We start from the raw sequence: 26072 nt of genomic DNA, 5'->3' as shown, positions 1-26072 counted from the left end.
GGGGAAATCATGAGTCTGAAAAAAAGGGGTAATCAAATTGGCAGCTACCGAGCTGATGTTCTTCTGTGTTTCTTTCACACGCTGCACCTCAGGCAGGTCAGAGATTGCAGTTCCTTGGCCAACATTTTCCTTGTATTTGATCTACAAAGTGCGCAGACCAGGGAGGAAAGGACAGACTGTCAACACATCACAAAAAAAGCAAAAACAACTAACATTTATCTTGGACTTTTAACATAGCCAACATCCTCATGCACTTTACAGGAGCCGATAACAAACACAATTTGACAACGGGCCACCTAAGGCAGCATTAGAACAGCAAAGACAGGTGTTAAGGACAATCTTAAAGGGACAGGGAGTCCTTTGGATATGGTCTTGGGACACCTTTGTGAGAGATCAGGGGCACTTTGTGGGAAATTAGATACCCTTTTGGAGAGGCAAGATGCTCCTTGATATTGTGAAAAGCAAGCATGGGTGTGCATTAAAAAGTGCACAAACCTATTAACTATCAAGTTCATTGGAACTATCGAAAGTGTCAAAATAAACTGTCAAGGTTTTTATAATGCCCGCCCTTCAAATCCTTAAAAAAAAGTTTGGAGTGTTTTTTAAAAATTGCTATTTCAATCTGTTGACATAAACCTGAGAGCCACATTACTGGATTAGTGCTGCACACCCTTCCATTATCCTAGTAGGGTCCTTGCAATTTCAGTATGATTGACATGGTCATAAACTCTTCGAAGTGGGACTATGAATTCCAGTGTTTGTTTTTATAAGGGACTATGTATTTGAATGAAATGTTTGTATCATATGAGATTATGTAGCTGAAAGAAACTAATAAATGGGTTTTCATGAATTAGACCGTTATTTCAAAATATAGTCTGCATACAAACACCTTTTTTTTTGTTTTTACCCCAGCATGCCTCCTGAGGATTTCCCCTGGTGGATCCTGGGTGAGTTGGCATAGTAGATATAAGGGATCAGGGTTGCATGGTGGCATAGGGTCTACAAGGGCCATGGTGTGTATGAGGGCATGAGGTGGCATGGAGGTTACAAGAGGTCTAGGAGTGGGCAGAGGGCCTTAGGTTGGCATGGAGGATATGAGGGGTCATGGGGGTGGTTGAGAGCATAGGTTGGAACGAATGGGGCATGAGGAGTTTGGTGGGGTTGATTGGGTGTGAGGGGTGAAAGCTGTTTTATGTTTTGTTGCTCTCTAAAAAAAATACATCGACACAGTGCTGTAGCGCGGAGGCAGACCTTCTAGCCAGCCTGTCACCGTGCCTGGCAACCTCTGTACTCAGTACAGGCCCATTGTGCCTGACTCCCAGAGATCCCCGCCATCTCGGAATGAAAATCCCAACTTCCTGGGCACTTTCTGGGTTTGAGAAGTCAAGGAATACCCTGACTGTTGAAAATCCAGGTCTGTTCTTTGGCGATCCCAATATTATCTGGATTCAAAAATCATAAACACTAAGTTCTGATTGAGAGATAATAAAAGTACAGAGTTAAATGGTAATATTGAGGTGGTGAATCAATTCCATCAATACGCTGAAGTCTGCTTACCTGCCATTTCTTTGTAAACTGAGTAATCTATGCTATAGATGTGATATTCAAATTACAATCATGGTTTGGTTTTGGTTTACGCTCCGAAAATAAGTAATTTAAAGCCCGATGAAAAATCCTTCCTCATTTTTTGTCATTACCATAATGTGAAGTTGAGGTTAAAATCAGAATAGCCATGATCTTATTGAATAGCAGAGCAGGCTCGAGGGGCCAAGTGGCCTAATCCTGCACCTAATTTTTTTTTGTTCGTACATTGATTGCAAACTGGTAGAAACCTTATGCAAATGCCACAAAAAACGTTTGAAGGATTAAAAAATAAGGGGCGTGATGGTCCCCTACCCGACGGGGCGGGCCGTACCGGCACCAAGGAGTGGCATGAACCACTCTGGCGTTGGGCCGCCTGGAAGCTGCGGAATCCTCCACACATTCAGGGGCTAGGCCGGCGGCGGCGGGGTTGGCGCCATGTCAACCGGCACCGAAGGGCCTCTGCCGGCCGGCACGAGTTGGCGCATGCGCAGGAGCACCAGCATGTGCTGGCGTCATCCCAGCGCATGCGCAGGGGGGTTCTTCTCCACGTCGGCCATGGCGGACTATTACACCAGCCGGCGCGGAGGGATTCACACCGCCCCATGGCGATTCTCCGGCCCAGCCCCAACACCCACTCCCTCCACCATTTCTCCGGGTCTTAGGTCTGTGGCAAGGTAGGGCAACCATGGGTTAAAAGGTCAGGAGGCAAATCAAACCAGCAGCTACCGAGCTGATGTTCTTCTGGGTCTCCTTCACACGCTGCACCTCAGGCAGGTCAGAGATTGCGGTTCCTTGACCAACATTTTCCTTGTATTTGATCTACAAAGTGTGCAGACCAGAGAGGAAAGGACAGACTGTAAGGACATGACAAACAAACAGCAACAACTGATATTTATTGCACGTATTAACAATAAAATGTGCTTCGGCACTTCACAAGAACCATTATCAAACAAAATCTGACAACAAAACATGTAAGCCAATATTAGACAGAAAAGGGAGGATTTAAGGACTGGCTCAATGGAGCAAAGGCAAGTAGTGAGGCGGAAAGGTTTATGAATGGACTTTCTGATCTACAATAACATGTAAACTTCATACAAATAAGGTCAAGCAGCGGACTGCACCACACCACATTGTTAGCACTTACTCACATAAACCTCACTTACTCACTGAATCAATGTAGTAACCATGACAATTCATGAAGAGCTACTAAATAGCAGAACTCGAAGAGGTGAGTGACTGGCCTTGACATCGAGGCAGAATTTGACCGCATGTGGCATTAAGGAGGCTTGGCAAAACTGGAGTCAATGAGAATCATGGGGGAAACTCTCCGGTGGTTGGAGTCATACCAAGCACAAAGGAAGATGGTAACGGCTGCTGGAAGTCATTCATCTCAGTCCCAGGACATCGCTGCAGGGATTCCTCAGGGTAATGTCCTCGGCCCGACCATCTACAGTAGCTTCGTCAATGACTTTCCCTTTGTCTTACAATCAGAAGTTTGAATGTTCGCTGATGATTACATAACGCTCAGTACCATTTGACCATTTGAAACTCCTCAGATACTGAACCTCCTGTGTCTAAATGCAGCAAGACCTGAACAGCATTCAGGTATGAGCTGCTGAGTGGCAAGTAACAATGATGCCACACAAGTGCCGGACAATGACCAACTCCAATGAGAGAGAATCTGACCATGACATTTAATGGCATTACCATCACAGAAACTGATCTTGGCTAGCCATATAAATATTATGGCAACAGTTATGGGAACTCACCTGCTGACTGCCCAAAGCTTGTCCACAATCTACAATTCACAAGTCAAGAATGTGATGGAATACTCTCCACTTGCCTCGAGAAATGCAGCTTCAACAACACTCAGGACATTCAACACCATCCAGGACAAAAGCAGTCCACTTAATTGGCACCCCATCCACCACCTTCAACACCCACTCCCTCCACCAATGACACAGCAGTAGCAGGGTGTACTGATTTTTTATGTTCTAGGTATAACATAAGCGGCTTCCTTGTGATGCACTTGACAAAGGAAGGTTCAGACGTGGAGATAACTTCAACACGTTTATTAAACTATTTACACTTCTATTACTCGGGTTCGACACTACTGCTAATCCTACTATAGCTACCCAGACTGACTAACCAGTTGAGCAATCCACGTGGTGGGTGTAATATTGAATCAATCCTGTGTCTCTACTCACTAACTGTCTCCACTAGAAAGAGGCAGATTATGTGTGTGGTGTCCTTTATATATGGGTTGGTGTAATGCCCTCCTGTGGTTGTGTCACCTCTGTGTGTATCGTGAATGTCCATTGGTCGTGTCCTATCTAACTGATCTATTGGTTGAGTGTGTGTGATGTCTTTGGTGCTCCCGCTAGTGTCTAGCTAGCCTACATGCATTTACATTGATGCACATCACCACATGTACTATATACAAGAAGCGCTGCAAGTACTCCCCAAGGCTCCTGAGACAGCACCTTCCAAACCTTTTGAATTATACCATCTAGAAAAACAAGGGCAGCAGTCACATGGGAAGGTCACCAACTTCCCCCCCCCTAGCCACACACCATCCTGACTTGGAAATATATTGCAATTCTTCAGTATCGCTGGGTCAAAATATATTGCCCATCCCTAATTGTCCTTGATGGTGGTGATGGCCTTCTTGAACCTCTGCAGGTGTACCCAGAGTGCTGTTATGGAGGGGGCAACAGGAATTTGACCCAGCGACAGTGACGGAACTTTATGTGTTACTTCAAACTACACACTACAGATCATAAAGGGGAACTGCAGGTTAGAAATGCAATTAATATTTTCAGTAAACGGCCTCAAATCATAGAGTAGCTTCAGTAAGTGATTACATTTTTTTTAATCCCATACTGTATCCCTTTAGAACTAGTCACATTTTGTTTTACTACTTTGCCTTCAAGTAATTTGTAGACCTAATGAAGATTGGGAATGGATAGTTTGAACCTTAATTTAAAAAAAAAATGAAATATGTCATTTTATGTTTAAGATAAATGTGCCAGACATTTATAAAGTTAATTAAATTTAACTTTATCACTAGATGGATTCCAATCATTTCATAAAGATTTATTTATTAAAAACATGTGGCTCGATATGGATTCTTTCAAGTTTTGAAAAAGCGAAGGACTGAGTTTTGAACTTCCAAGAGAATTCTAATTGGCAAATCTCAAAACATGAATCCAGGCTCAAAAATGTTAAACACGAAGGTCTGATTTAGAGATGATAAAAGTATGAAGCTAAATGTTAAGTTAGAGGTTCAACTTCAACTCTAAAGTCTGCTTTCCTACTGTTTTGCTGGGAACTGTAACCTTTGGTGTTTTGATATTTTCACACAAGGTTAACTTGCTCAATGCGCTGTGTTGAAATGACTGACCAAAAAAAAAGCTTAACCATAAACTTTTCCCCCTCACGCATGTCAAAATTGATTTAAAAAAAAAATGTTAAGTGCCACAAAATTGTTTCAAAAATTAGAAAAGGTTAAAATAAAATTGAAAAAAAGAGACTAGAAAAAATTGGTATTAATAGTGTTAAGTGGTCAGGAATAATGGGCAATAAGATTGGGGTGAATCATAGGTTAAATAAAAAAGGATTGAGGGGGGGGGGGGGGGGGGAAATCAAACTGGCAGCTACCGAGCTGATATTCTTCTGGGTCTCCTTCACACGCTGCACCTCAGGCAGGTCAGAGATTGCCGTTCCTTGACCGACATTTTCCTTGTACTTGATCTACAAATTGCGCAGGTTGGGAAGGAAAGGACAAGACTGTAAGGACATGACGAACAAACGGAACAACCGGCATTTACATAGCACTTTCGACATAGTAAAATGTCCTAAGGCAGTTTACAGGTGCCATCAACCAACAGACTTTGACACCACTGCACAGAAAGGCAACATAAGAACAGAGGTGTCGGTTTTAAAGGGTGGTTTAAGCTGCGAAGGAGAGGTGGGGAATTGGAGAACATTAGGGAGAGAATTCCAGAGCTATGGCAACATGGAGACTTTGTACAAATGATGTCAAGCCACAGACTGTGTCGTGCTACACATTAGAATCAGCCTCGGTGGCCTAGTGTGTACAGGGATCAGCCGGTTTTGTACTGAATCGCACAAACCAGTAAACCCGCGGTGGCGCAGTCCCAAGTGGGCTTTGAGGAATTAACCATGCCAAAATGTGATGAATGGGCCTCAACGTTCCTGGGAAGGGAAACTCGGCTAGGGATGCCAATGCTGATGTCTACCCAGTAATTCTTTCTTCCAGAATTAAATTGCCTAACTGTTATCCTAGCCCAAAGAGGCTGCGCTGAGGTGAAATATTGTCAGACTGCTGGAGCATGGATCTCTGCCAACCACATCGGTCAGCCCCTTCAGCAAAGGAGGGCAGAAAGAGGTATTGCTGAAAAAAAGAGACATGCTATCGAAGCTTTTCATCTTGCACCCATCAGGACAGATGCAAGAATGTCAAACTTCAAAGGGAACGACCATTTATACTGCATGAGAAAAGGAACGACAAGTGAGATCTGATTGGTTGAGATGATGCCATGGCAAATGCACCAGGGAGTTACTAATACCCCATGCTTGTTTATTCAAAAAAGGTACAATGTCTGGACATATTCCCTTTGCCTGCTGATAACAGGTCCCTACATGTGAATATATGTAGCTTCTAGCAAGTGCAAATGAGCTACACCGTGAGCCTAAATTGGTTATTTGGGTAATTCTTCGCACACTCCGGATTGTTGAGCAAGTGCTGCCCAATCACGGAATCGCATCTACTGGCAGACATTACGTTCTGAGTTTTGCCAGCTATTCTTTGAGGCTGCGTAATCCATTCTATTGATGCTGTGTTCATATTGCATTCATATGGTTTTCTTATTTTCTTTCTGAATGCACTGCATTAAAAAAATCTGACAAGAAATACCCCAAATGGTAATTTTGTTCACCACGCAGACAAGGGAGAATGTGCAAACTCCACACGGGGAGTGACCCGGGGCTGGGGTTAAACCCGGGATCTCAGCACCGTGAGACAGCAGTGCTAAACGTCAACATGGTTTTATGAAGGACAAATCATGTTTGACTAATTTGCTAGAGTTCTTTGAAGATGTAACAAGCCAAATGGATAATGGAGATCCTGCAGATGTAGTGTGTCTGGACTTCCGGAAGGCATTTGATAAGGTGCTGCACAGAGGTTAGATCACATGGGTTTAGGGATAGCTTATTAGCTTGGATAGAGGACCGACTGACGGACAGACAACAGAGAGTCGGGATAAATGGGTCATTTTATGGATGGCAAGATGTAACGAATGGGGTGCCACAGGGTTTGGGCCTTGGGCCCCAACTATTTACACTCTATATTAACAACTTGGATACAGGGATAGAAGGTTTGATAGCCAAATTAAATTAAATAGGTGGGACAGTAAGTTGCAGTGAGGAAATAAAAACCTTACAAATGGATATAAATAGGTTCGGTGAGTGGACCAAAATGTGGCAGATGGATTTTAATGTGGATAAGTGTGAGGTCATCCATTTTGATCGGAAAAATCGAAAGGCAAGTTATTATCTACATAGGGAGAGACTTTGGGGTCCTCCGGTGCAGAGGGATCTGGGGGTCCTTGTGCATAAGTCGCAGAAAACTAGCATGTAGGTGATAAAGAAAACAATTGGAATGTTCTCATTTATATAAAGGATAAGAAGTGTTTTTGCAACTGTACAAGGCATTGGTAAGACCACAACTGGAGTACTGTGCACAGTTTTAGGCCTTTTATTTGAGGCAAGATGTAATGGCTTTGGAGGTCGTTCAGAAGAGGTTCACTAGGTAGATTCCAGAGATGAGGGGTTTGTCGTATGTAGAGAGATTGAGCAGGTTAGGCCTATACTTTCTGGAGTTTAGAAGAATAAGGGGAGATCAAATTGAGATATATAAGATGATAAAAGGCATGGATAAATTAGATGTGGAACAGATGCTTCCTCTTGTAGGGCATTCTATGAGAAGTCATAGTCTCCGGATAAGAGGTAGCAAATTTAAAACTGAGTTGAGGAGAAACTACTTCTCCCAAAGGGTCGTGAATCTGTGGAAATCGCTATCCCAGAGTGCGGTCGATGCTGGGACAGAGAGTAAATTTAAGGAGGAGTGAGACAGATTTCTAATTAGTCATGGGTTGAAGGGTTACAGAGAACAGGTAGGACGGTGGAGTTAAGGCCAGGATGAGATCAGCCATGATAGTATTGAACAGTGGAGCAAGCTCGATAGGCTTAATTGCCGATGCCTGCTCCTTGTTTTGACGTTCTTGTGTTCGAAGAAAGAACTATTCGGTCTAATTCCACCTTCCAGCTCTTGGTCTGTAGCCCTCAACAGCACCTCAAGTACAAATCTGGTGTTCTTGGTTAATAAGGGGATTTGTTGATTGACAAGGGGACCAGTGGGTTATGGGGAGAAGACAGGAGAATGGGAATGAGAAACATATCAGCCATGATCAAATGGTGGAGCAGACTCGTTGGGCCGAATGGCCTAATTCTGCTCCTATATCTTAGGGTCTAACACTTTCCTTGTATTTGATTACGTGTGCAGATTGCGGAAGAAAGGACAGACTGTCAGCTCATGACAATCAAGCAAGGGCAGCTATTGTACAGCACCGTGACATATTAAAGCATCCACAGGAGCTATTATCAAACAAAATTTGGCTATGACAATTTGACAGCAGGGAACCTTCAGACAGAAGTGGTAGATTTTAATGAGTGGCATAAATGAGGGAAATGAAGCAGAGACGTAGAGAGGCTTAGGGAGGGAATTCCAGAGCTACGGTAAAATGTCGACATTTTACAAACAAAGTCGAGCCACAGATTACATAAAACCACACATGAAATTCTCTCCCATTGACCAGCTAGAGAGGCATCAGCCAATCTAGCATTGACTCCCACAAACCAGTAAGTGCCCTTAGTTTAATTCCCAGTTAGTTTGGAGACTGTCGCCATGAGAATGTACTGTGGGCATACTACCATGAGCTATACCTGGCCACAGCAGCTGAGAGAGAAATAAATAACCAGAGATACCAATGACGATGCCTATCCAGAAATTTCTGATTCAGCAAAGTCAGAGTGAAGCTTTATAGTTATGGACCTCTGGCTAAATTGGCTACCCATTATCTGAGCTTAGAGAAGGAGAGCCACTTGGATGAGATGGTGGGGGGCTGGTGGTGCATGTATGTATCAGACCATTCAGCAAAGGGGGCCAGGAGGTATATAGAACATAGAACATGCGGTGCAGAAGGAGGCCATTCGACCCATTGAGTCTGCACCGACCCACTTAAGTCCTCACTTCCACCCTATCCCTGTAACCCAATAACCCCTCCTAACATTTTTTGGTCACTAAGAACAATTTATCATGGCCAATCCACCTAACCGGCACGTCTTTGGACTGTGGGAGGAAACAGGAGCACCTGGAGGAAACCCACGCAGACACGGGGAGAACGTGTAGACTCCGCACAGACAGTGACCCAGCAGGGAATCGAACCTGGGACCCTGGCGCTGTGAAGCCACAGTGCTAATCACTTGCGCTACCGTGCTGCTATATTATGTCAAACTACACACAAACCAAAAGGGGAACTCTGATAAAATTCTTATCTCAAGATGTCAAAATGAATCCAGATTCCTAAACCTTGAAATACTAAATTGTGACTCTGGCATAACAAAAGTATGGGGCTAAATATTAACTTTGAGATTTTCTTTTATTTCATGGAATGTAGACGTCGCTGACTGGGCCAGCATTTATTGGCCATTCCCAATTGCTGTCGAGGGAGCAATTAAGTGTCTGCCACATTGCTGTGGGTCTGGAGTCACTTGTAGGCCAGGTCAGGTAAGGATGGATGATTTCCTTCCCTAAAGGAGGGATTAGTGAACCAGATGGGTTTTTACAACAATTGTTTCATGGTCATCGTTTAAGTTCAAATCTCGCCATCTGCCCTGGTGGGATTTGAACCCAGGTTCCCAGAGTATACTCTGGATCACGACTCCAGTGACAATATCACTACGCCACTGCCTCCCAAGCTTAGATTGTTTTTCACTTTCTCATTGCAGTGTGTTGCTCAGCCTGTCAAATACTCTTTAATTATTTTTCACCCTGAATAAGAAATAAATGTCAAAAATCATAAGAAGCCTATGCATATTCTACAAAAATTTTCATGAATTGAAAAATGATAAAATAAATTTGAAAAAAAGACAAGACAAAAGTCATTAATTGCAATTGTCGGTAAAAGGAATCGTCGGGTGGAAGGATTATGGGTTAAAAAAAGGGCGAATCAAATTGGCAACTACCGAGCTGATGTTCTTCTGGGCCTCCTTCACACGCTGCACCTCAGGTAGGTCAGAGATTGCGGTTCCTTGACCAACATTTTCCTTGTATTTGATCTTCAAAGTGTGCAGATCAGAGAATAAAGGACAGACTGTCAGCACATGACAAACAACAACAACACAAACAGCTGACATTTAGTTGGCACATTTATTGTAGTAAAACATCCCAAGATACCTCAGAGAAGCCATTATAGAATCCATAAAATCCCTACAGGGCAGAAGGAGGCTATTTGGCCCATCGAGTCTGCACTGACCCTCTGAAAGAGCTCCCTACCAAGGCCCACTCCCCCACCCTATCCCCAGAACCCCACCTACCCAAGCAAACTGACACCAAAGCACATAAGACAATAAGAAGACAGAAGAAGTAGGTTCTAAGGGGTGTCTTGAATGAGAAGAGGGAGTTTTAGAAGCAGAGACGTTTAGAGAGGGAATCCCAGATCGACAGTAAGACGTAAACTTGATACAAATAATGTCAAGGCACAGATTGCATCAAACTACCCATAGGAATTTCCCTTATTGGCTTAGTGGGTAAAGGCATCAGCCAGTCTGGCACTAACTCACACAAACATTAGCGGCCTGAGTTTAACTCCCAGTCCTTGTTGAGTTAGTAGCCATGGCAACACATGAAGAGACTATTACCAGCTTCAGAGACCCTGGGACAAGGATGGCAAACTCAGGCAGGTAGACAAATACTGATGCCTATCCAGCATTTCGGCTGCTGCAAAGTCAAGGGGAAAGAGTTATAACGATGCTCCTCCAGCCGAATAGCCTATCCATTACCTAGGCTTACAGAAACAGAGCCACTTGGGTGAGGTTTTGTCGGGCTGCTGGAGCATGAATCTATCGGTCAGCCCCTCAGCAAAGGAGGGCAGAAACTGGGGAATAATGTGCATATTCCATCACTGCAGGCCAAAAGGGAAATTTCTGTTTTGTCCGATGAAATTTCAATTCGGAGATCACAACAATTCACCTGGATTTAAAAGTCTTAGGCACTTAGTTTTGATTCAAAGTTCCGATTCAAAAGTACGGGACTAAATGTTAACTTGGAGATTCTGATTCAAATTCCATCACGATTCTAAAGCTGGTTTAGCTGCTGTTTGTTTGCGTAAACAAAAAAGTGGTGCATTCATATTGCCGCTGTGCTTCTATTGGGCGAAATTCTCCCCCAACGGCGCGATGTCCGCCGACTGGCGCCAAAGACGGCGCCAATCAGACGGGCATCGCGCCGGCCCAAAGGTGCGGAATGCTCCGAGGGGCTAGGCCGACGCCGGAGGGGTTTCCGCCCCGCCAGCTGGCGGAAATGGGGTTTGTTGCCCCGCCAGCTGGCGCGGAAATGCGGCGCATGCGCGGGAGCGTCAGCGGCCGCTGGCAGTTTCCTGGCGCATGCGCGGGAGCGTCAGCGGCCGCTGAAAGTTTCCCGCGCATGCGCAGTGGGGAGAGTCTCTTCCGCCTCCGCCATGGTGGAGGCCGTAGCGGAGGTGGAAGGGAAAGAGTGCCCCCACGGCACAGGCCCGCCCGCGGATCGGTGGGCCCCAATCGCGGGCCAGGCCACCGTGGGGGCACCCCCCCGGGGTCAGATCGCCCCGCACCCCCCCCCAGGACCCCGGAGCCCACCCACGCCGCCTGGTCCCGCCGGTAAATACCAGCTTTGATTTACGCCGGCGGGACAGGCAATTTCTGGGCGGGACTTCGGCCCATCTGGGCCGGAGAATTGAGCGGGGGTCCCGCCAACCGGAGCGGCCCGATTCCCGCCCCCGCCCAATCTCCGGGCGGGAGCGGGATTCACGGCGGCCAACGTCCATTCTCCGACCCGGCGGGGGGTCGGAGAATGACGCCCATTATGTTGCTTCTCGTCTACTTTAGCACAGCATTGCAAAGTCTGACAAAAACTGCTTGTACAGTATTTCCCACCCCCCGCTCAATTTCAAAACTGATTTTTTTAAAACACTTCAGTGAATTCCACAGAACAATTCATCAAGAATTGGAAAATGTGAAAATAAAATTGAAAAAATGAAAAGCAAGAAATGTCATTAATTGGCTTTAGTGGTGTTGGGAACATTAGATAGTAGGTCCTGCGATGTGGGTTAAAAAAGAGGGCGAATCAAATTGGTAACTACCGAACTGATGTTCTTCTGTGTCTCCTTCACACGCTGCACCTCAGGCAGGTCAGAGATTGCGGTGCCTTGACCGATACTTTCCTTGTATTGGATCTACAAAAAGTGCAGATCAGGGAGGAAAGGACAAACTGTAAGCACGTGACAAACAAACAGCAACACACGCACCTTCTGCCAACAATGACCAGACACCTACTGCACCAAACTACACATTGGGTTCTCCTCCTTTGGTCCAGTGGATAGTCAACACATACAAACCAGCAAGTAGCGGTGATGGCTTCCTCATAAAACCAAACTTGCTTGGACAGCAACCAGCACCAGAAGAGAGGGGTTTTATATATTCTTTACTTGTGGGTCAGGTGGACACACAAAGCAGATGTCGACGCTGCCCAAGAACTAAATGGTGGTATCCCCCCCCCCCACCCCACGGCTGCCGCTCGCGGCATGTTTTGCAGCAATGGAATTGGCTGGTGGCGGGCTCTTCCATCCCCGTCGCTGTCAACAGGCTTTCTCGTTGTTCGCATCCTCCGCTGCCACTTCGGGGTCACCGTCGGCAGGACTGGAAGATCCTGCAGATGGGAACGGTTAGAAAACTTCGGCCATAATCTCTTTAGGGCTTGTCAGGTGAACGTGTCCCTTGCCCTGTGCTCATACCAATCTTCAATCCTGCACAAAGGTAAAGTTGGGGCCTCTGCTTCATTCTCAATTCAACTTCTACAGTGGACAACAACAGCAGCTAGAGATGTCGAACAAGCTTCAACTTTCTTGGGCGAGGAAGGGGGAAAAAATAATCAGCCAATATTCCCGTTCTCCAGAAAACTCATCCCCGTGATGAATAGCCTTCAGGTGTTTAAATCCAGAGTGAGAATGGTCATGTCAGAATTGAACTGGAGGGCTCTGGGCTCATGTATCCATATCCTAATGTTAATTGGTTCTCCTTGACCAGAAGACAGTGAACATAATGAAAGAAAAATGTACAAACTATATCAAACTACACACCGCAAACAAAAAAAGGCAACAGCAGGTTAAGTATCTCATCTGTTTTTGTTTTACTTTTTGTTAGGGCAGCTGATTAAGTGGACCAGGGTTCTATTTCCATATTAATTTCAAACTTGACAAACCCTTTGGCCAATTCCCCCCCAAAAAACCCCAATATTAGAATATAAGTTCCAGTGAAATCAAAATAAATTAGACAAACTAAATTATGTGAATTGTTTTAGTGCAAGGAAGGTTTGGGTAGTAAAGATGGATTATGGCGGAATACAAGAGGGGAATCAAATTGGCAGCTACCGAGCTGATGTTCTTCTGCACCTCCTTCACGCGCTGCACCTCAGGCAGGTCAGAGATTGCAGTCCCTTGACCAATACTTTCCTTGTATTTGATCTACAAGGTGCGTAGATCGGGAAGGAAAAGACAAATTGTGAATGCATGACAGACAATGACAAATAGACCGAGACAAAGTACATATCGCCCATGTAATAGACACTGCAACAAATTGCAAATGTCAAACTGCACAGAATAAATGAAGAACAGAACAGACGAAACATGCAACCACCCAGCTAAAATTAATTTTGATCTACTACCAGGATCTGGTGGATCGATAAAAGGTGCTGATTCCACACATATAAATCTAATTTAAAAATTCCAAAATAGAATTCCGAACTTGACTTTCCAAACCGCAATTCATTTTTGGATAATTCCAAAGTGAATCCAGATTTGGAGATCCCAAAGGTGAATCTTGATTTCAAGATTCCAAAAGCGTGATCTGAATTTGTATCTGAAGTTCAGGTTCGCCCATCTTAAATTCCCCCATTAAATCACGACTGTTTGAGTATTTCTCTCTGGTAATATTTACTACACGTGTAAAAGTGTCTGAAATGAAGCTCTTCTGATGCATTTGTTGTCTTTTTAAATTTTTCCCACAGGACCCTCTACTACTTGTGCAGTTTCCTGTCCTAAAAGAAAATCTTCACCAAAATCACTCACGTTTCAAAAATACAAGTGAATTTGAATGATTTTTAAAAATTAGACAGAAATGATAGAGAAATGGTATCGATGAACTTTAGTTTAGTGGCAGAATGAGTTAGGTGGTCATGGGATGACATAAGGGAATGAAACCAGCAGCTACCGAGCTGATGTTCTTCTGGGTCTCCTTCACACGTTTCACCTCAGGCAGGTCAGAGATTGCTGTTCCTTGACCAACATTTTCCTTGTATTTGATCTACGAAGTGTGCAGATCAGGAAGGAAAGGAAAGGACAAACAGTAAGCACGTATTATGGACAAACTGTAATCCACATTAAATCATATGCTGCATCAGATTGCAATAAACTGAGCACATGTAATCTGGAGTGTCATTTGTTAACAAGTTTGTTAACTGGTCTCTGAGCATCCAAAAATATTTGCTTTAAGTCACGTAATTTACTTTTTATTGACACTTATCATTCCAAACTGTTAAAGAGTTATTTAGTTAAAGTTTGTTGGCGAATTAGAGTTTGACTTAATCCTTTTAGGAAAATGAAAGGACGTAACCAAAAGATAAAGCATTTTAGTCACAGCACTAGGCAAAGTTAGAAAAGTTTAACTCAGTGTTATTATTAACTTTGTTGCATGTTTTTTTAAAAGGAAGGGGTGAATTTCCACAGGCATCCTCCTGCACATCCTCAGTGACTGAAGAGTGTTGACACCAGTGTTTTGGTTTAGCACAGCTCTTGTGATAAAGTTACAATGGATGAGCTGGGGAATTTTGTCAAACTTCACCTCCGGCGTACTCTGTGAAGATGACAGGCTTTGCCAGTGGGTGGTGGTGTGGGTGCGGAAAGGGCTGGGGGGGGAAATGGACTAATTTTTCAGATGGCACAATCCACCAAAGCAACGAATGACTGCTAATTGGAGCTGATAAAGACTGGATTACAAGTACTGTCTATGTCTTTGACATTGGCAAGACGAATGGAGCAATCAAGTGTTTCTGACTGAGTCATAACCCACCTTTCTTGTGTAGTGCAGCATGAAATTCACTTTACCTTAGCTGCACTTGTGCCCGAGGAGTTTAGCAAAATGTCAGGACCAATGGTTTCGTATTGAGATGTGGAACTCAGAGCCCTGGTCGCAACACTGAAAAATTGTGGAAGCTATCTTTCGAAAATAAATCAGGGGTTGTGACTTTAAAGGCCAGTAGGCATGCGTTGTTGTTTCCTAGTTACTTTAGGTTTCTGGTCTTGAACTGTATGCAAAGCCTGAGGCCAGAAAACAACATGTGGGATCTCAGTAGCCCTTTGGCTACCATCAGAGATACCAAAGGAGGACATCCAAGTCCCATTGGTGAACTGATGTTACCTGGAGTGCTGTAATTGGGTATTCCTAACAATGCCAAAAAGCGGCAATGCAAATGCAGCATTAATTAATCACATACTCCTGATAACTTTTTCTGAGTTATTTAACTATACATCAGGATAACTGTACAATCTTGAAATTTGACAATAGTTGAACTCAACTAAGTGAGACTGAACGCTAAAATAAATATGATTTCTTTAAACATTCCTTCTCAGTATGTTGGTGACACTGTGAAGTCCAGTATTTTCACACATCCTTAGTAATATATAATATGCAGAAATAGGTAATTTTGCCTAACTAGTCCATGCTATCGTTTATGCTTCACTTGAGCCTTCTCCACCCTAACTCATCCAACTCTATCAGAATTACACTCTTTTCCCTTCCGCCTCTAACACTTAGCGAGTTTCTCCTTAAGTACTTTTGCCTCAACAATTCCCTGCATTAGCAAGTTCCATAACCTTGCCACTCTCATATCAACCAGGATACAGTGGCCCTGTGGAGTCTTCTTCTTGAATTACAAGAGCAAGGGGGATGCTGAACTTATATAAGACACAAGTTAGATCTCAGCTGGGATACCGTGCACAGTTCTGGGTGCCACACTATAGGAAGGACGTGAAGGTTTTGGAGAGAGTGCAGAAGAGGTTCACAGGAGTGACTCCAGGGATGAGAAAATTCTGTTATGAGGATAGATTGGAGACATTGGGCCTGTTCTCCTTGGAGATAAGAAGACTAAGAGGAGATTTGATAGAGATAGTCAAAATCACAAGGGGGCTGTATGGAGAAGATAGGGCGAAACTGTACCCGGTCATAAAAGGATCAAAAATGAGAGGGCACAGATTTAAATGCATTTGCAAAATAAGCAAATATGATGTGAGAAAAAAGGTTTTCACACAGTGAGTGATTGGGGTCTGAAATGCACTGCCTGCAAATGTGGTTGAAGCAGGTTCAATCGAGGCAATCATGAGGACATTAGATGATTATTTCAATAAAAACAATGTGCAGGGCTACGGGGAAAAGACGGGGGAAATGACACTAACTTCTGATGCGCGTTTGGAGAGCCGGTGGAGCCACGATGGGTCAAATGGCCTCCTTTTGCGCTGTAACAATTCTCTGATTCCGAGTAGCTGGACCACTTCAGAGTTTAGAGTCACGTAAAGAGCAGACCAGTAAGGACAGTGGGTTTCCTTCCGTGAAGAGCAACTGGGTTTTCATGATAATCCAACGCTCCCTTTTGCTGATGTCAACTTTCATTTCCAGAGGTTTTCATTAAATGACCAGCTCAAATTGCCCTGGTGGGAAATTAAATGCATGTTCCTTGGATTATTTGTCTGGGACCTCTGGTTCATAGCCATGTAGCATGACCACTACACTATCGAGCCCACATTGCGCACACAGACTAATTACTGTCCTTATACTTTCAGAAAATGATAACTGAAAGCACAGACATTTGCAAATACTTTTTCTGAGGGTTTTCCACATTGCATTGCAGATCCTAGACATATCACAATCTGGGTTCTCTGAGAATCAAACTGATTATGCAACTGCTATTACTAGGAGGTCAAAATTTCACACAGGTGAAGGCAAAATTAAAAGGTTGAGAGTGGTGAAAATTAAGGGATTAGCAAAAATTAGGAAGAGGAGGGTTGGGGCTTTGGGGGGTTGTACCGAGCTAATGGCCTTCTGCGTTCTTTTGACTCTCTCCATCTCAGGTGTTTCTTTAATTGATGTCCCTGTACCAATCTCTTCTTTATAAGCGATCTTTACACACACAGAAGCAAGTTATTAAAATGAGGGGAAGAACAGAGATGGTCTTGCTTCGGCAATGGAACCCAGAAGTAATACATCCGAAAATGGCAAGATTCAGCAACAAGTCAGCAGAGATTACAAGTAACAAACCAATTCAACTAGGAACCTGTCCAAGGCTGATTTAAAAAACAATTAAACCAGTAGAGTTAACTGTAAGTTAGCTAAAAACCATGAAATCAATAATGGCATGAAAAACCTTTAAAGGACATCACATGTAATAATAATAATTATACTTAAGTCTGTTATTAGGAAATAGCTGCATAATGGTGGAATCAAACTAAACTATGGTCATTGTTAGATTACTGTAAATTGAGGAATTTTGTTAAAATATTTGTATAAATAAAAAAGATAAGGAGAAAAGTAGAAGATGGTTTTAAACATTACAAAAGGGTGAGTAGATTAGCATTGGAAAGATATTTAGGTAGAAAGTACCAAGCTGAAATTCTTTTGGTTTTCTTTAGCTCGCAGGATTTCAGGTGTGTCTTTTACTGTGGTAACCTTTCCTTTAATGTGTTTAAGTTCTGAAGTGTACTGAAGCTATAAAACAGAGTGAAAATCAACAGTAAGAAAACAGGAAGAACAAGCAAATGAACATTGATGAGACCAGGTAAAGCTGGTGAATTCCGGGGCTCTAACAAAATGTTCCCAAAGATTTATCTGTACATTTGCATGTTTGATCTGAAGCATCACATGATTCTCAATTCCTTATATTTTTCGCCCCCGATTCTGCGCTCTCTGAAACTAACATGATTAAAAAGGGTGCCACGACATGGCTTCATGCTCTTGATTTTTCTAGACTTACAAGGCTCCTGCGTCTAGAAACACATAAGCAGACAAAAGGCATGCTTACATCGGTTTGCTGCGGCCTGTTTTTCCTCATACACGCCACTAGCCCGAAGCCAGAAGCTATAGCTTGAGGGGCACTGCCCTGAATCAAGCATGGTTGACAAGGACTCTCTCCCATTCTTACTACCTTCTACAGGCAAGTTGGAAGGTGGCAATAATCAACCTGTTTGGCCGTGTTATTAATGCACCTTCCACGGCCAACAGGTCCTGGAGTGGGACTCGAACCCGGAGCTACAGGTTCAGAGACGGCGGCACTACCCACTGCCCCCACTGCCTTCTGTATCATCTGTCGAATGCTAGATTTTCTTGTCCCAATTTTAAAAGGGGATTTCGAGAACATGAGCCCTGAATCGGGCAGTGCCTCAGGAGAAACCATGTGGCGGCCCAATTGATTAAAATGGCTGAAACTCATTAAAATAAATGTTTACAGCAACATCCCCAGTGGTGCCAGGGGTCTTGACTCTTACAACTAAATTGAGCCCTAGCTTAGCTACAGTGGGAGCCTCATGTAGTTTTAATCTTTGAAGTTAAGATGCTGCCAGTTGGATATAGTGAGGCCACGGGCTAGCAAGTGGACTCTGCCTGATCTTAACCCCCTCCTGTGCAGCATTCCTGTTGTGGTTAAAATCAAACCCCCTCCCCCGATACCCAGTACCACAATCTCAATCACGCCATCCAACCCAGAGAGACTGAGAGCCAACCGCAGGGCCTGACAGGTATCTGAGCAGCATTGGGCAAAAGCCTGCGAGCAGGTTTCCATTGTATTCACCGAATAGCGCACAGCGTGAGGGAGAAGATACCTATACATATATAATTATATGTTAAAATATATGATCGGGGGAAGAGGAGAAAGAACCCTTCCTCTCTCTAGAATGGTAATGGCATTTTGTTACAGCCCCGTTGAATTCCATAATAACATAACATAAAAAGTAAAGAATGTACACAAACAATTTTGATGTTTACTGTCTCCAGCAAACATGTTGGACACTGATAGTCCAGACAGGTAACAGAGACACAGTACTGAGCCCTTTTTAAGATGACAGCAGCAAATCTGCTCCGTGTCCCAAAATAAGTTTGAATTTTTACCTTTCGTCAAACATGTATTGCACTGAATGGAGAACATGTTGGCAGTGTCCCGTTCTTTGTTCCTTTTTTGTAGTCTGCATATATTAGGGGGGTTGGTTTTGCCGTACAGAGGGCAGACAAGGTGGAGCACAGACTTGGTCAGCGCTTCAAAGTCAGCAACCGAAGAAACCCCTTTGGGTCCCCGAATGATTGAACTGGAGCGGAATGTATTCCCATGGCTGAAACATTTTGACTTACTGTACTGATGTTCTTCTGGTTCTCACGGACTCTGTGCATCTCGGGCGTGTCTGACACGGAGACGTATTGGGACATGCCCTTCACAGCTTCGGCCTTGTATTGGTTCTACACAATGGGTGACAACGGAACGGTACATTTTATTGCAGTAAGAATGTCCACAATTCAGACTTTTCAGAACGATAACAGGTGTCAAATGGGCAACCCATTCAAAAGCTCATCAGGGGCTAAATTAGACTGTGGAATACGCCAGTGAACTCTATTTTAATGAAGCCATTTACTCGTTTTGGGTTGACTTCTTTAGTTAAGTAGTGACAGAGGAAACTAGGTGGAGGGCAGGGAAGTGTTCACTTCCAGAAATGCAATGTAAAAGATTTTAACCTGTTACCCAGCCATTCTACTACTTGAAGCTGCCCTTACTCATCAGACATTTTACATCTGGGATTCTATAAATGAGCTTGGGTGGAAATTTAAAGTCTGAAATAACAGCACAGTTTCAAACACATGCCAGCTATAATTTCTCACCCATCCGCTGCAATTCCAAAGCACAGCTGTAATTACAGGGAGCGCAAGTAGAGAATTGAGGCTATAATGTGCCCCCTCCCCCAGTCTAATGCAAACGGAACATACCGGATATGCATGGGTGCTCGGGGAATAGTACCTTGGCACGTCAGACTGTAATAAACTAACGGGTAAATAATTCCTTTGTTCTTTTTTTTAAAGAAGAAATTACTAAATAATATGAGCATTTGCTGAATAGCGGTCCAGAGGAACTGTTGGTGAACCTTTAATATTTTTCAAAATCCACTCATTGCGAGTGATTTAAAAAAATAAAATAAAGCTGGGTGAAATGATTGGGGCTGTAATATAAGTTCAGTGCCTGAGGAGGCTAACAAACAGCATGTTGGAAAAGATGGCTTTGTCAGGGTTAAAGGTGCAGACATTCCTGGGGCTGAAGAGGACTGACATGCCAATTTGCACTCAAGGATTTGCACTTTGAGGATTGGGGCAGATCCCAGTTAGGTGGGATTCCACCACATTTGAATGACAGCAAGGATGGATTTCAACTGCGCACCTCCTGGCTGACTCCAAGAATGTAATTTAGCTCATGGGAGCTGAGAAGAGTTTTGAGTACCACGCTGGCCTCAAACCATTACTAAAGCAACCAGCCCATGAGGAAACACTGGGAGCTGAAGGTGAGAAGAGTAGAATTTTCTCTGGGTGCTCAATCAGGCCAAACCTTTGTCATTAAAGTGGTACTGCTCCCACTTTCATGGCTGGTATCTGGAGGGCACTTGCTTCCCTTCCCTACAAATGATTCCTATCCACAGAATTAAGGAATCTATTCCAGCTCCAATTCTCTTTCCGCACCTAGTAGTGCACGAACAACAAAGAACAAAGAAATGTACAGCACAGGAACAGGCCCTTCGGCCCTCCAAGCCCGTGCCGACCATGCTGCCCGACTAAACTACAATCTTTTACACTTCCTGGGTCCGTATCCCTCTATTCCCATCCTATTCATGTATTTGTCAAGATGCCCCTTAAATGTCACTATCGTCCCTGCTTCCACCACCTCCTCCGGTAGCGAGTTCCAGGCACCCACTACCCTCTGCGTAAAAAACTTGCCTCGTACATCTACTCTAAACCTTGCCCCTCTCACCTTAAACCTATGCCCCCTAGTAATTGACCCCTCTACCCTGGGGAAAAGCCTCTGACTATCCACTCTGTCTATGCCCCTCATAATTTTGTATACCTCTATCAGGTCTCCCCTCAACCTCCTTCGTTCCAGTGAGAACAAACCGAGTTTATTCAACTGCTCCTCATAGCTAATGCCCTCCATACCAGGCAACATTCTGGTAAATCTCTTCTGCACCCTCTCTAAAGCCTCCACATTCTTCTGGTAGTGTGGCGACCAGAATTGAACACTATACTCCAAGTGTGGCCTAATTAAGGTTCTATACAGCTGCAACATGACTTGCCAATTCTTATACTCAATGCCCCGGCCAATGAAGGCAAGCATGCCGTATGCCTTCTTGACTACCTTCTCCACCTGTGTTGCCCCTTTCAATGACCTGTGGACCTGTACTCCTAGATCTCTTTGACTTTCAATACTCTTGAGGGTTCTACCATTCACTGTATATTCCCTACCTGCATTAGACCTTCCAAAATGCATTACCTCACATTTGTCTGGATTAAACTCCATCAGCCATCTCTCCGCCCAAGTCTCCAAACAATCTAAATCCTGCTGTATCCTCCGACAGTCCTCATCGCTATCCGCAATTCCACCAACCTTTGTGTCGTCTGCAAACTTACTAATCAGACTAGTTACATTTTCCTCCAAATCATTTATATATACTACAAAGAGCAAAGGTCCCAGCACTGATCCCTGTGGAACACCACTGGTCACAGCCCTCCAATTAGAAAAGCATCCTTCCATTGCTACTCTCTGCCTTCTATGGCCTAGCCAGTTCTGTATCCACCTTGCCAGCTCACCCCTGATCCCGTGTGACTTCACGTTTTGTACTAGTCTACCATGAGAGACCTTGCCAAAGGCCTTACTGAAGTCCATATAGACAACATCCACTGCCCTACCTGCATCAATCATCTTAGTGACCTCCTCGAAAAACTCTATCAAGTTAGTGAGACACGACCTTCCCTTCACAAAACCGTGCTGCCTCTCACTAATACGTCCATTTGCTTCCAAATGGGAGTAGATCCTGTCTCGAAGAATTCTCTCCAGTAATTTCCCTACCACTGAAGTAAGGCTCACCGGCCTGTAGTTCCCGGGATTATCCTTGCTACCCTTCTTAAACAGAGGAACAACATTGGCTATTCTCCAGTCCTCCGGGACATCCCCTGAAGACAGCGAGGATCCAAAGATTTCTGTCAAGGCCTCAGCAATTTCCTCTCCAGCCTCCTTCAGTATTCTGGGGTAGATCCCATCAGGCCCTGGGGACTTATCTACCTTAATATTTTTTAAGACACCCAACACCTCGTCTTTTTGGATCTCAATGTGACCCAGGCTATCTACACACCCTTCTCCAGACTCAGCATCTACCAATTTCTTCTCTTTGGTGAATACTGATGCAAAGGATTCATTTAGTACCTCGCCCATTTCCTCTGGCTCCACACATAGATTCCCTTGCCTATCCTTCAGTGGGCCAACCCTTTCCCTGGCTACCCTCTTGCTTTTTATGTACGTGCAAAAAGCCTTGGGATTTTCCTTAACCCTATTTGCCAATGACTTTTCGTGACCCCTTCTAGCCCTCCTGACTCCTTGCTTAAGTTCCTTCCTACTTTCCTTATATTCCACGCAGGCTTCGTCTGTTCCCAGCCTTTTAGCCTTGACAAATGCCTCCTTTTTCTTTTTGACGAGGCCTACAATATCTCTCGTCATCCAAGGTTCCCAAAAATTGCCGTATTTATCCTTCTTCCTCACAGGAACATGCCGGTCCTGAATTCCTTTCAACTGCCACTTGAAAGCCTCCCCCATGTCAGATGTTGACTTGCCCTCAAACATCCGCCCCCAATCTATGTTCTTCAGTTCCCGCCTAATATTGTTATAATTAGCCTTCCCCCAATTTAGCACATTCATCCTAGGACCACTCTTATCCTTGTCCACCAGTACTTTAAAACTTACTGAATTGTGGTCACTGTTACCGAAATGCTCCCCTACTGAAACATCTACCACCTGGCCGGGCTCATTCCCCAATACCAGGTCCAGTACCGCCCCTTCCCTAGTTGGACTGTCTACATATTGTTTTAAGAAGCCCTCCTGGATGCTCCTTACAAACTCCGCCCCGTCTAAGCCCCTGGTACTAAGTGAGTCCCAGTCAATATTGGGGAAGTTGAAGTCTCCCATCACCACAACCCTGTTGTTTTTACTCTTTTCCAAAATCTGTCTACCTATCTGCTCCTCTATCTCCCGCTGGCTGTTGGGAGGCCTGTAGTAAACCCCCAACATTGTGACTGCACCCTTCTTATTCCTGATCTCTACCCATATAGCCTCACTGCCCTCTGAGGTGTCCTCCCGCAGTACAGCTGTGATATTCTCCCGAACCAGTAGCGCAACTCCGCCTCCCTTTTTCATCCCCCTCTATCCCGCCTGAAACATCTAAATCCTGGAACGTTCAGCTGCCAATCCTGCCCTTCCCTCAACCAGGTCTCTAATGGCAACAACATCATAGTTCCAAGTACTAATCCAAGCTCTAAGTTCATCTGCCTTACCCGTAATACTTCTTGCATCAAAACATATGCACTTCAGGCCACCAGACCCGCTGTGTTCAGCAACTTCTCCCTGTCTGCTCTGCCTCAGAGCCACACTGTCCCTATTCCCTAGTTCTCCCTCAATGCTCTCACCTTCTGACCTATTGCTCCCGTGCCCACCCTCCTGCCATACTAGTTTAAACCCTCCCGTGTGACACTAGCAAACCTCGCGGCCAGGATATTTATGCCTCTCCGGTTTAGATGCAACCCGTCCTTCTTATACAGGTCACACCTGCCCCGGAAGAGCTCCCAGTGGTCCAGATAATGGAAACCCTCCCTCCTACACCAGCTGTTTAGCCATGTGTTTAGCTGCTCTATCTTCCTATTTCTAGCCTCACTGGCACGTGGCACAGGGAGTAATCCCGAGATTACAATCCTCGAGGTCCTGTCTTTTAACTTTCTGCCTAGCTCCCTGAACTCCTGCTGCAGGACCTCATGCCCCTTCCTGCCTATGTCGTTAGTACCAATATGTACAACGACCTCTGCCTGTTTGCCCTCCCCCTTCAGGATGCCCTCTACCCGTTCGGAGACATCCTGGACCCTGGCACCAGGGAGGCAACATACCATCCTGGAGTCTCTTTCACGTCCACAGAAGCGCCTATCTGTGCCCCTGACTATAGAGTCCCCTATTACTATTGCTCTTCTGCGCTTTGACCCTCCCTTCTGAACATCAGAGCCAGCCGTGGTGCCACTGCTCTGGCTGCTGCTGTTTTCCCCTGATAGGCTATTCCCCCCGACAGTATCCAAAGGGGTATACCTGTTCGAGAGGGGGACAACCACAGGGCATTCCTGCACTGACTGCCTGCCCTTTCTGGTGGTCACCCATTTCTCTGCCTGCACCTTGGGTGTGACCACATTTACATAACTGCGATCTATGACGCTTTCCGCCACCTGCATGCTCCTAAGTGCATCCAATTGCTGCTCCAACCGAACCATGAGGTCTGTGAGGAGCTCCAGTTGGGTGCACTTTCTGCAGATGAAGCCATCCGGGACGCTGGAAGCCTCCCGGACCTGCCACATCCCACAGTCAGAGCACTGCACCCCTCTAACTGACATTGCGTCAATTAATTAAAATAAAATTAACACATTTTTAAAAAAATATATATATTTTTTAAAATTTCAAAGTTACTGTTAACTATCTGTTTCCTAGCACTAGATTTCTAATAGAAATGCGAAAGCTAAATATAGTACTCTCCGATTTCTGGCTTAGATATTCCTCTAAATTATAATTAAGTAATTATGTTTAATTAGTTACCAATGCTTAATTTTTTAAATTTAGTGTAGATTCCCAACCAGCCGCTCAGGCCACAGCTTTTCTGTGATGTCACAGAAGGCAAACCTGTGTCTGTTTCCCTAGCTAATAATTCCCGGAACAGATCGCTAGTCTGTAGCCAGGGGCTTACAGCTTGAGGGGCACCATTCCACATCAAGTGTGCCTGACCAAGAGCCCCTCCCACTCTTACCGCTAGTCATTAGCACGATTGGAAGGATTCTGCAGGTCGACACTCAACCTGTTTGGCCGTGTTATGAACACACCGTCCTTGGCCATCAAGTCCTGGGTGGGACTTGAACCCGGAGCTTCTTGCTACAGGTGTACCCACTACACCACAAGATCTCCCAAAGGAATCTATGGCTTGAGGTTGAGGACAGTTATGGTTCTGCTCACCCCCACCTGCACCAGATATAGTGAACCTCACCCTCCTGCACCCCTCCCTCTCCAAAACCTGCAGAAATTCCAGGGTTAACAGGTCCTATCTATTGTGGGGGTGGGGAGTGGAGCTGAAGGTAGGTAGGGGAGAGAAAGATATGCTTTACCTGGCTGCTGAGATTCTTCACATTCTGAGCGTGAATTATGTCAGTCGAATCTGTGACTGTGGTGTAGTTTGCTTTGTCCATTTCAGCCAAATGCTTGTACTTTACCTAAAAGAACGATCGGTCAATGTTAATCATTCAGGTATCATTTCAGCCAGTTAATGAATCAACTAACTTCACTGACTTGGATGGAATTAGAATTTACTGACTTCAAATGATATAGCAGCAAACTGGTTTAGTCATTAATCTCCAGATTTGGCTGGACCTTATACAGCACCATCAAGTCCCCCTCTTGTCCACTAAAATTGCTTCTTTTTACAGGGTCAAATGTCACAGAGGGATGCTAATTAGTGGAAGCAGCATGGTGTAGACAGGGCTGAGAAACCCCACAACCAAAGCATCAGATCAGAACTCTTTAGTCCACTCACATCCAAACATAAATGGCGGTGCATAATAAAATAAATATAAGGATAACAAAAGCACTGAAACAGATAAAGGTGGCACAGTGGTTAGCACTGCTGCCTCACAGTGCCAAAGACCAGGGGCGGGATTCTCTGAAAACTGGTGCGATGCCCGGGACCCGGCGCCAAAAAACGGCGCGGGTCACTCCGGCGTCGGGCCCCCCCCAA

General features: G+C 44.7%; 1 protein-coding gene across 50 annotated transcripts in view; it reads right to left on the bottom strand.

Moving 5' to 3' along the window:
- Window positions 1-26072, bottom strand: part of neb (nebulin) — a 376446-nt gene that overhangs the window by 25432 nt on the left and 324942 nt on the right. For 5 of the 50 annotated variants that reach the window (XM_072470732.1, XM_072470804.1, XM_072470805.1 and 2 more), the window contains 11 exons: window positions 25447-25551; window positions 19369-19473; window positions 17632-17736; window positions 17059-17151; window positions 14191-14283; window positions 13353-13445; window positions 12066-12158; window positions 9913-10005; window positions 5245-5337; window positions 2311-2403; window positions 49-141 (listed from right to left, as the gene is read on the bottom strand). In XM_072470732.1, the coding sequence (XP_072326833.1) occupies window positions 49-141; window positions 2311-2403; window positions 5245-5337; window positions 9913-10005; window positions 12066-12158; window positions 13353-13445; window positions 14191-14283; window positions 17059-17151; window positions 17632-17736; window positions 19369-19473; window positions 25447-25551 (1059 nt within the window). The remainder of the gene's footprint in view (window positions 1-48; window positions 142-2310; window positions 2404-5244; window positions 5338-9912; window positions 10006-12065; window positions 12159-13352; window positions 13446-14190; window positions 14284-17058; window positions 17152-17631; window positions 17737-19368; window positions 19474-25446; window positions 25552-26072) is intronic. The other 45 variants (XM_072470929.1, XM_072470965.1, XM_072470977.1 and 42 more) reach the window with 36 other exon arrangements.

The sequence above is a fragment of the Scyliorhinus torazame genome, chromosome 2, assembly GCF_047496885.1.
Source record: "Scyliorhinus torazame isolate Kashiwa2021f chromosome 2, sScyTor2.1, whole genome shotgun sequence".
In the NCBI taxonomy this organism is placed as follows: domain Eukaryota; kingdom Metazoa; phylum Chordata; class Chondrichthyes; order Carcharhiniformes; family Scyliorhinidae; genus Scyliorhinus; species Scyliorhinus torazame.
This window is presented reverse-complemented; position numbering and strand designations above follow the sequence as displayed.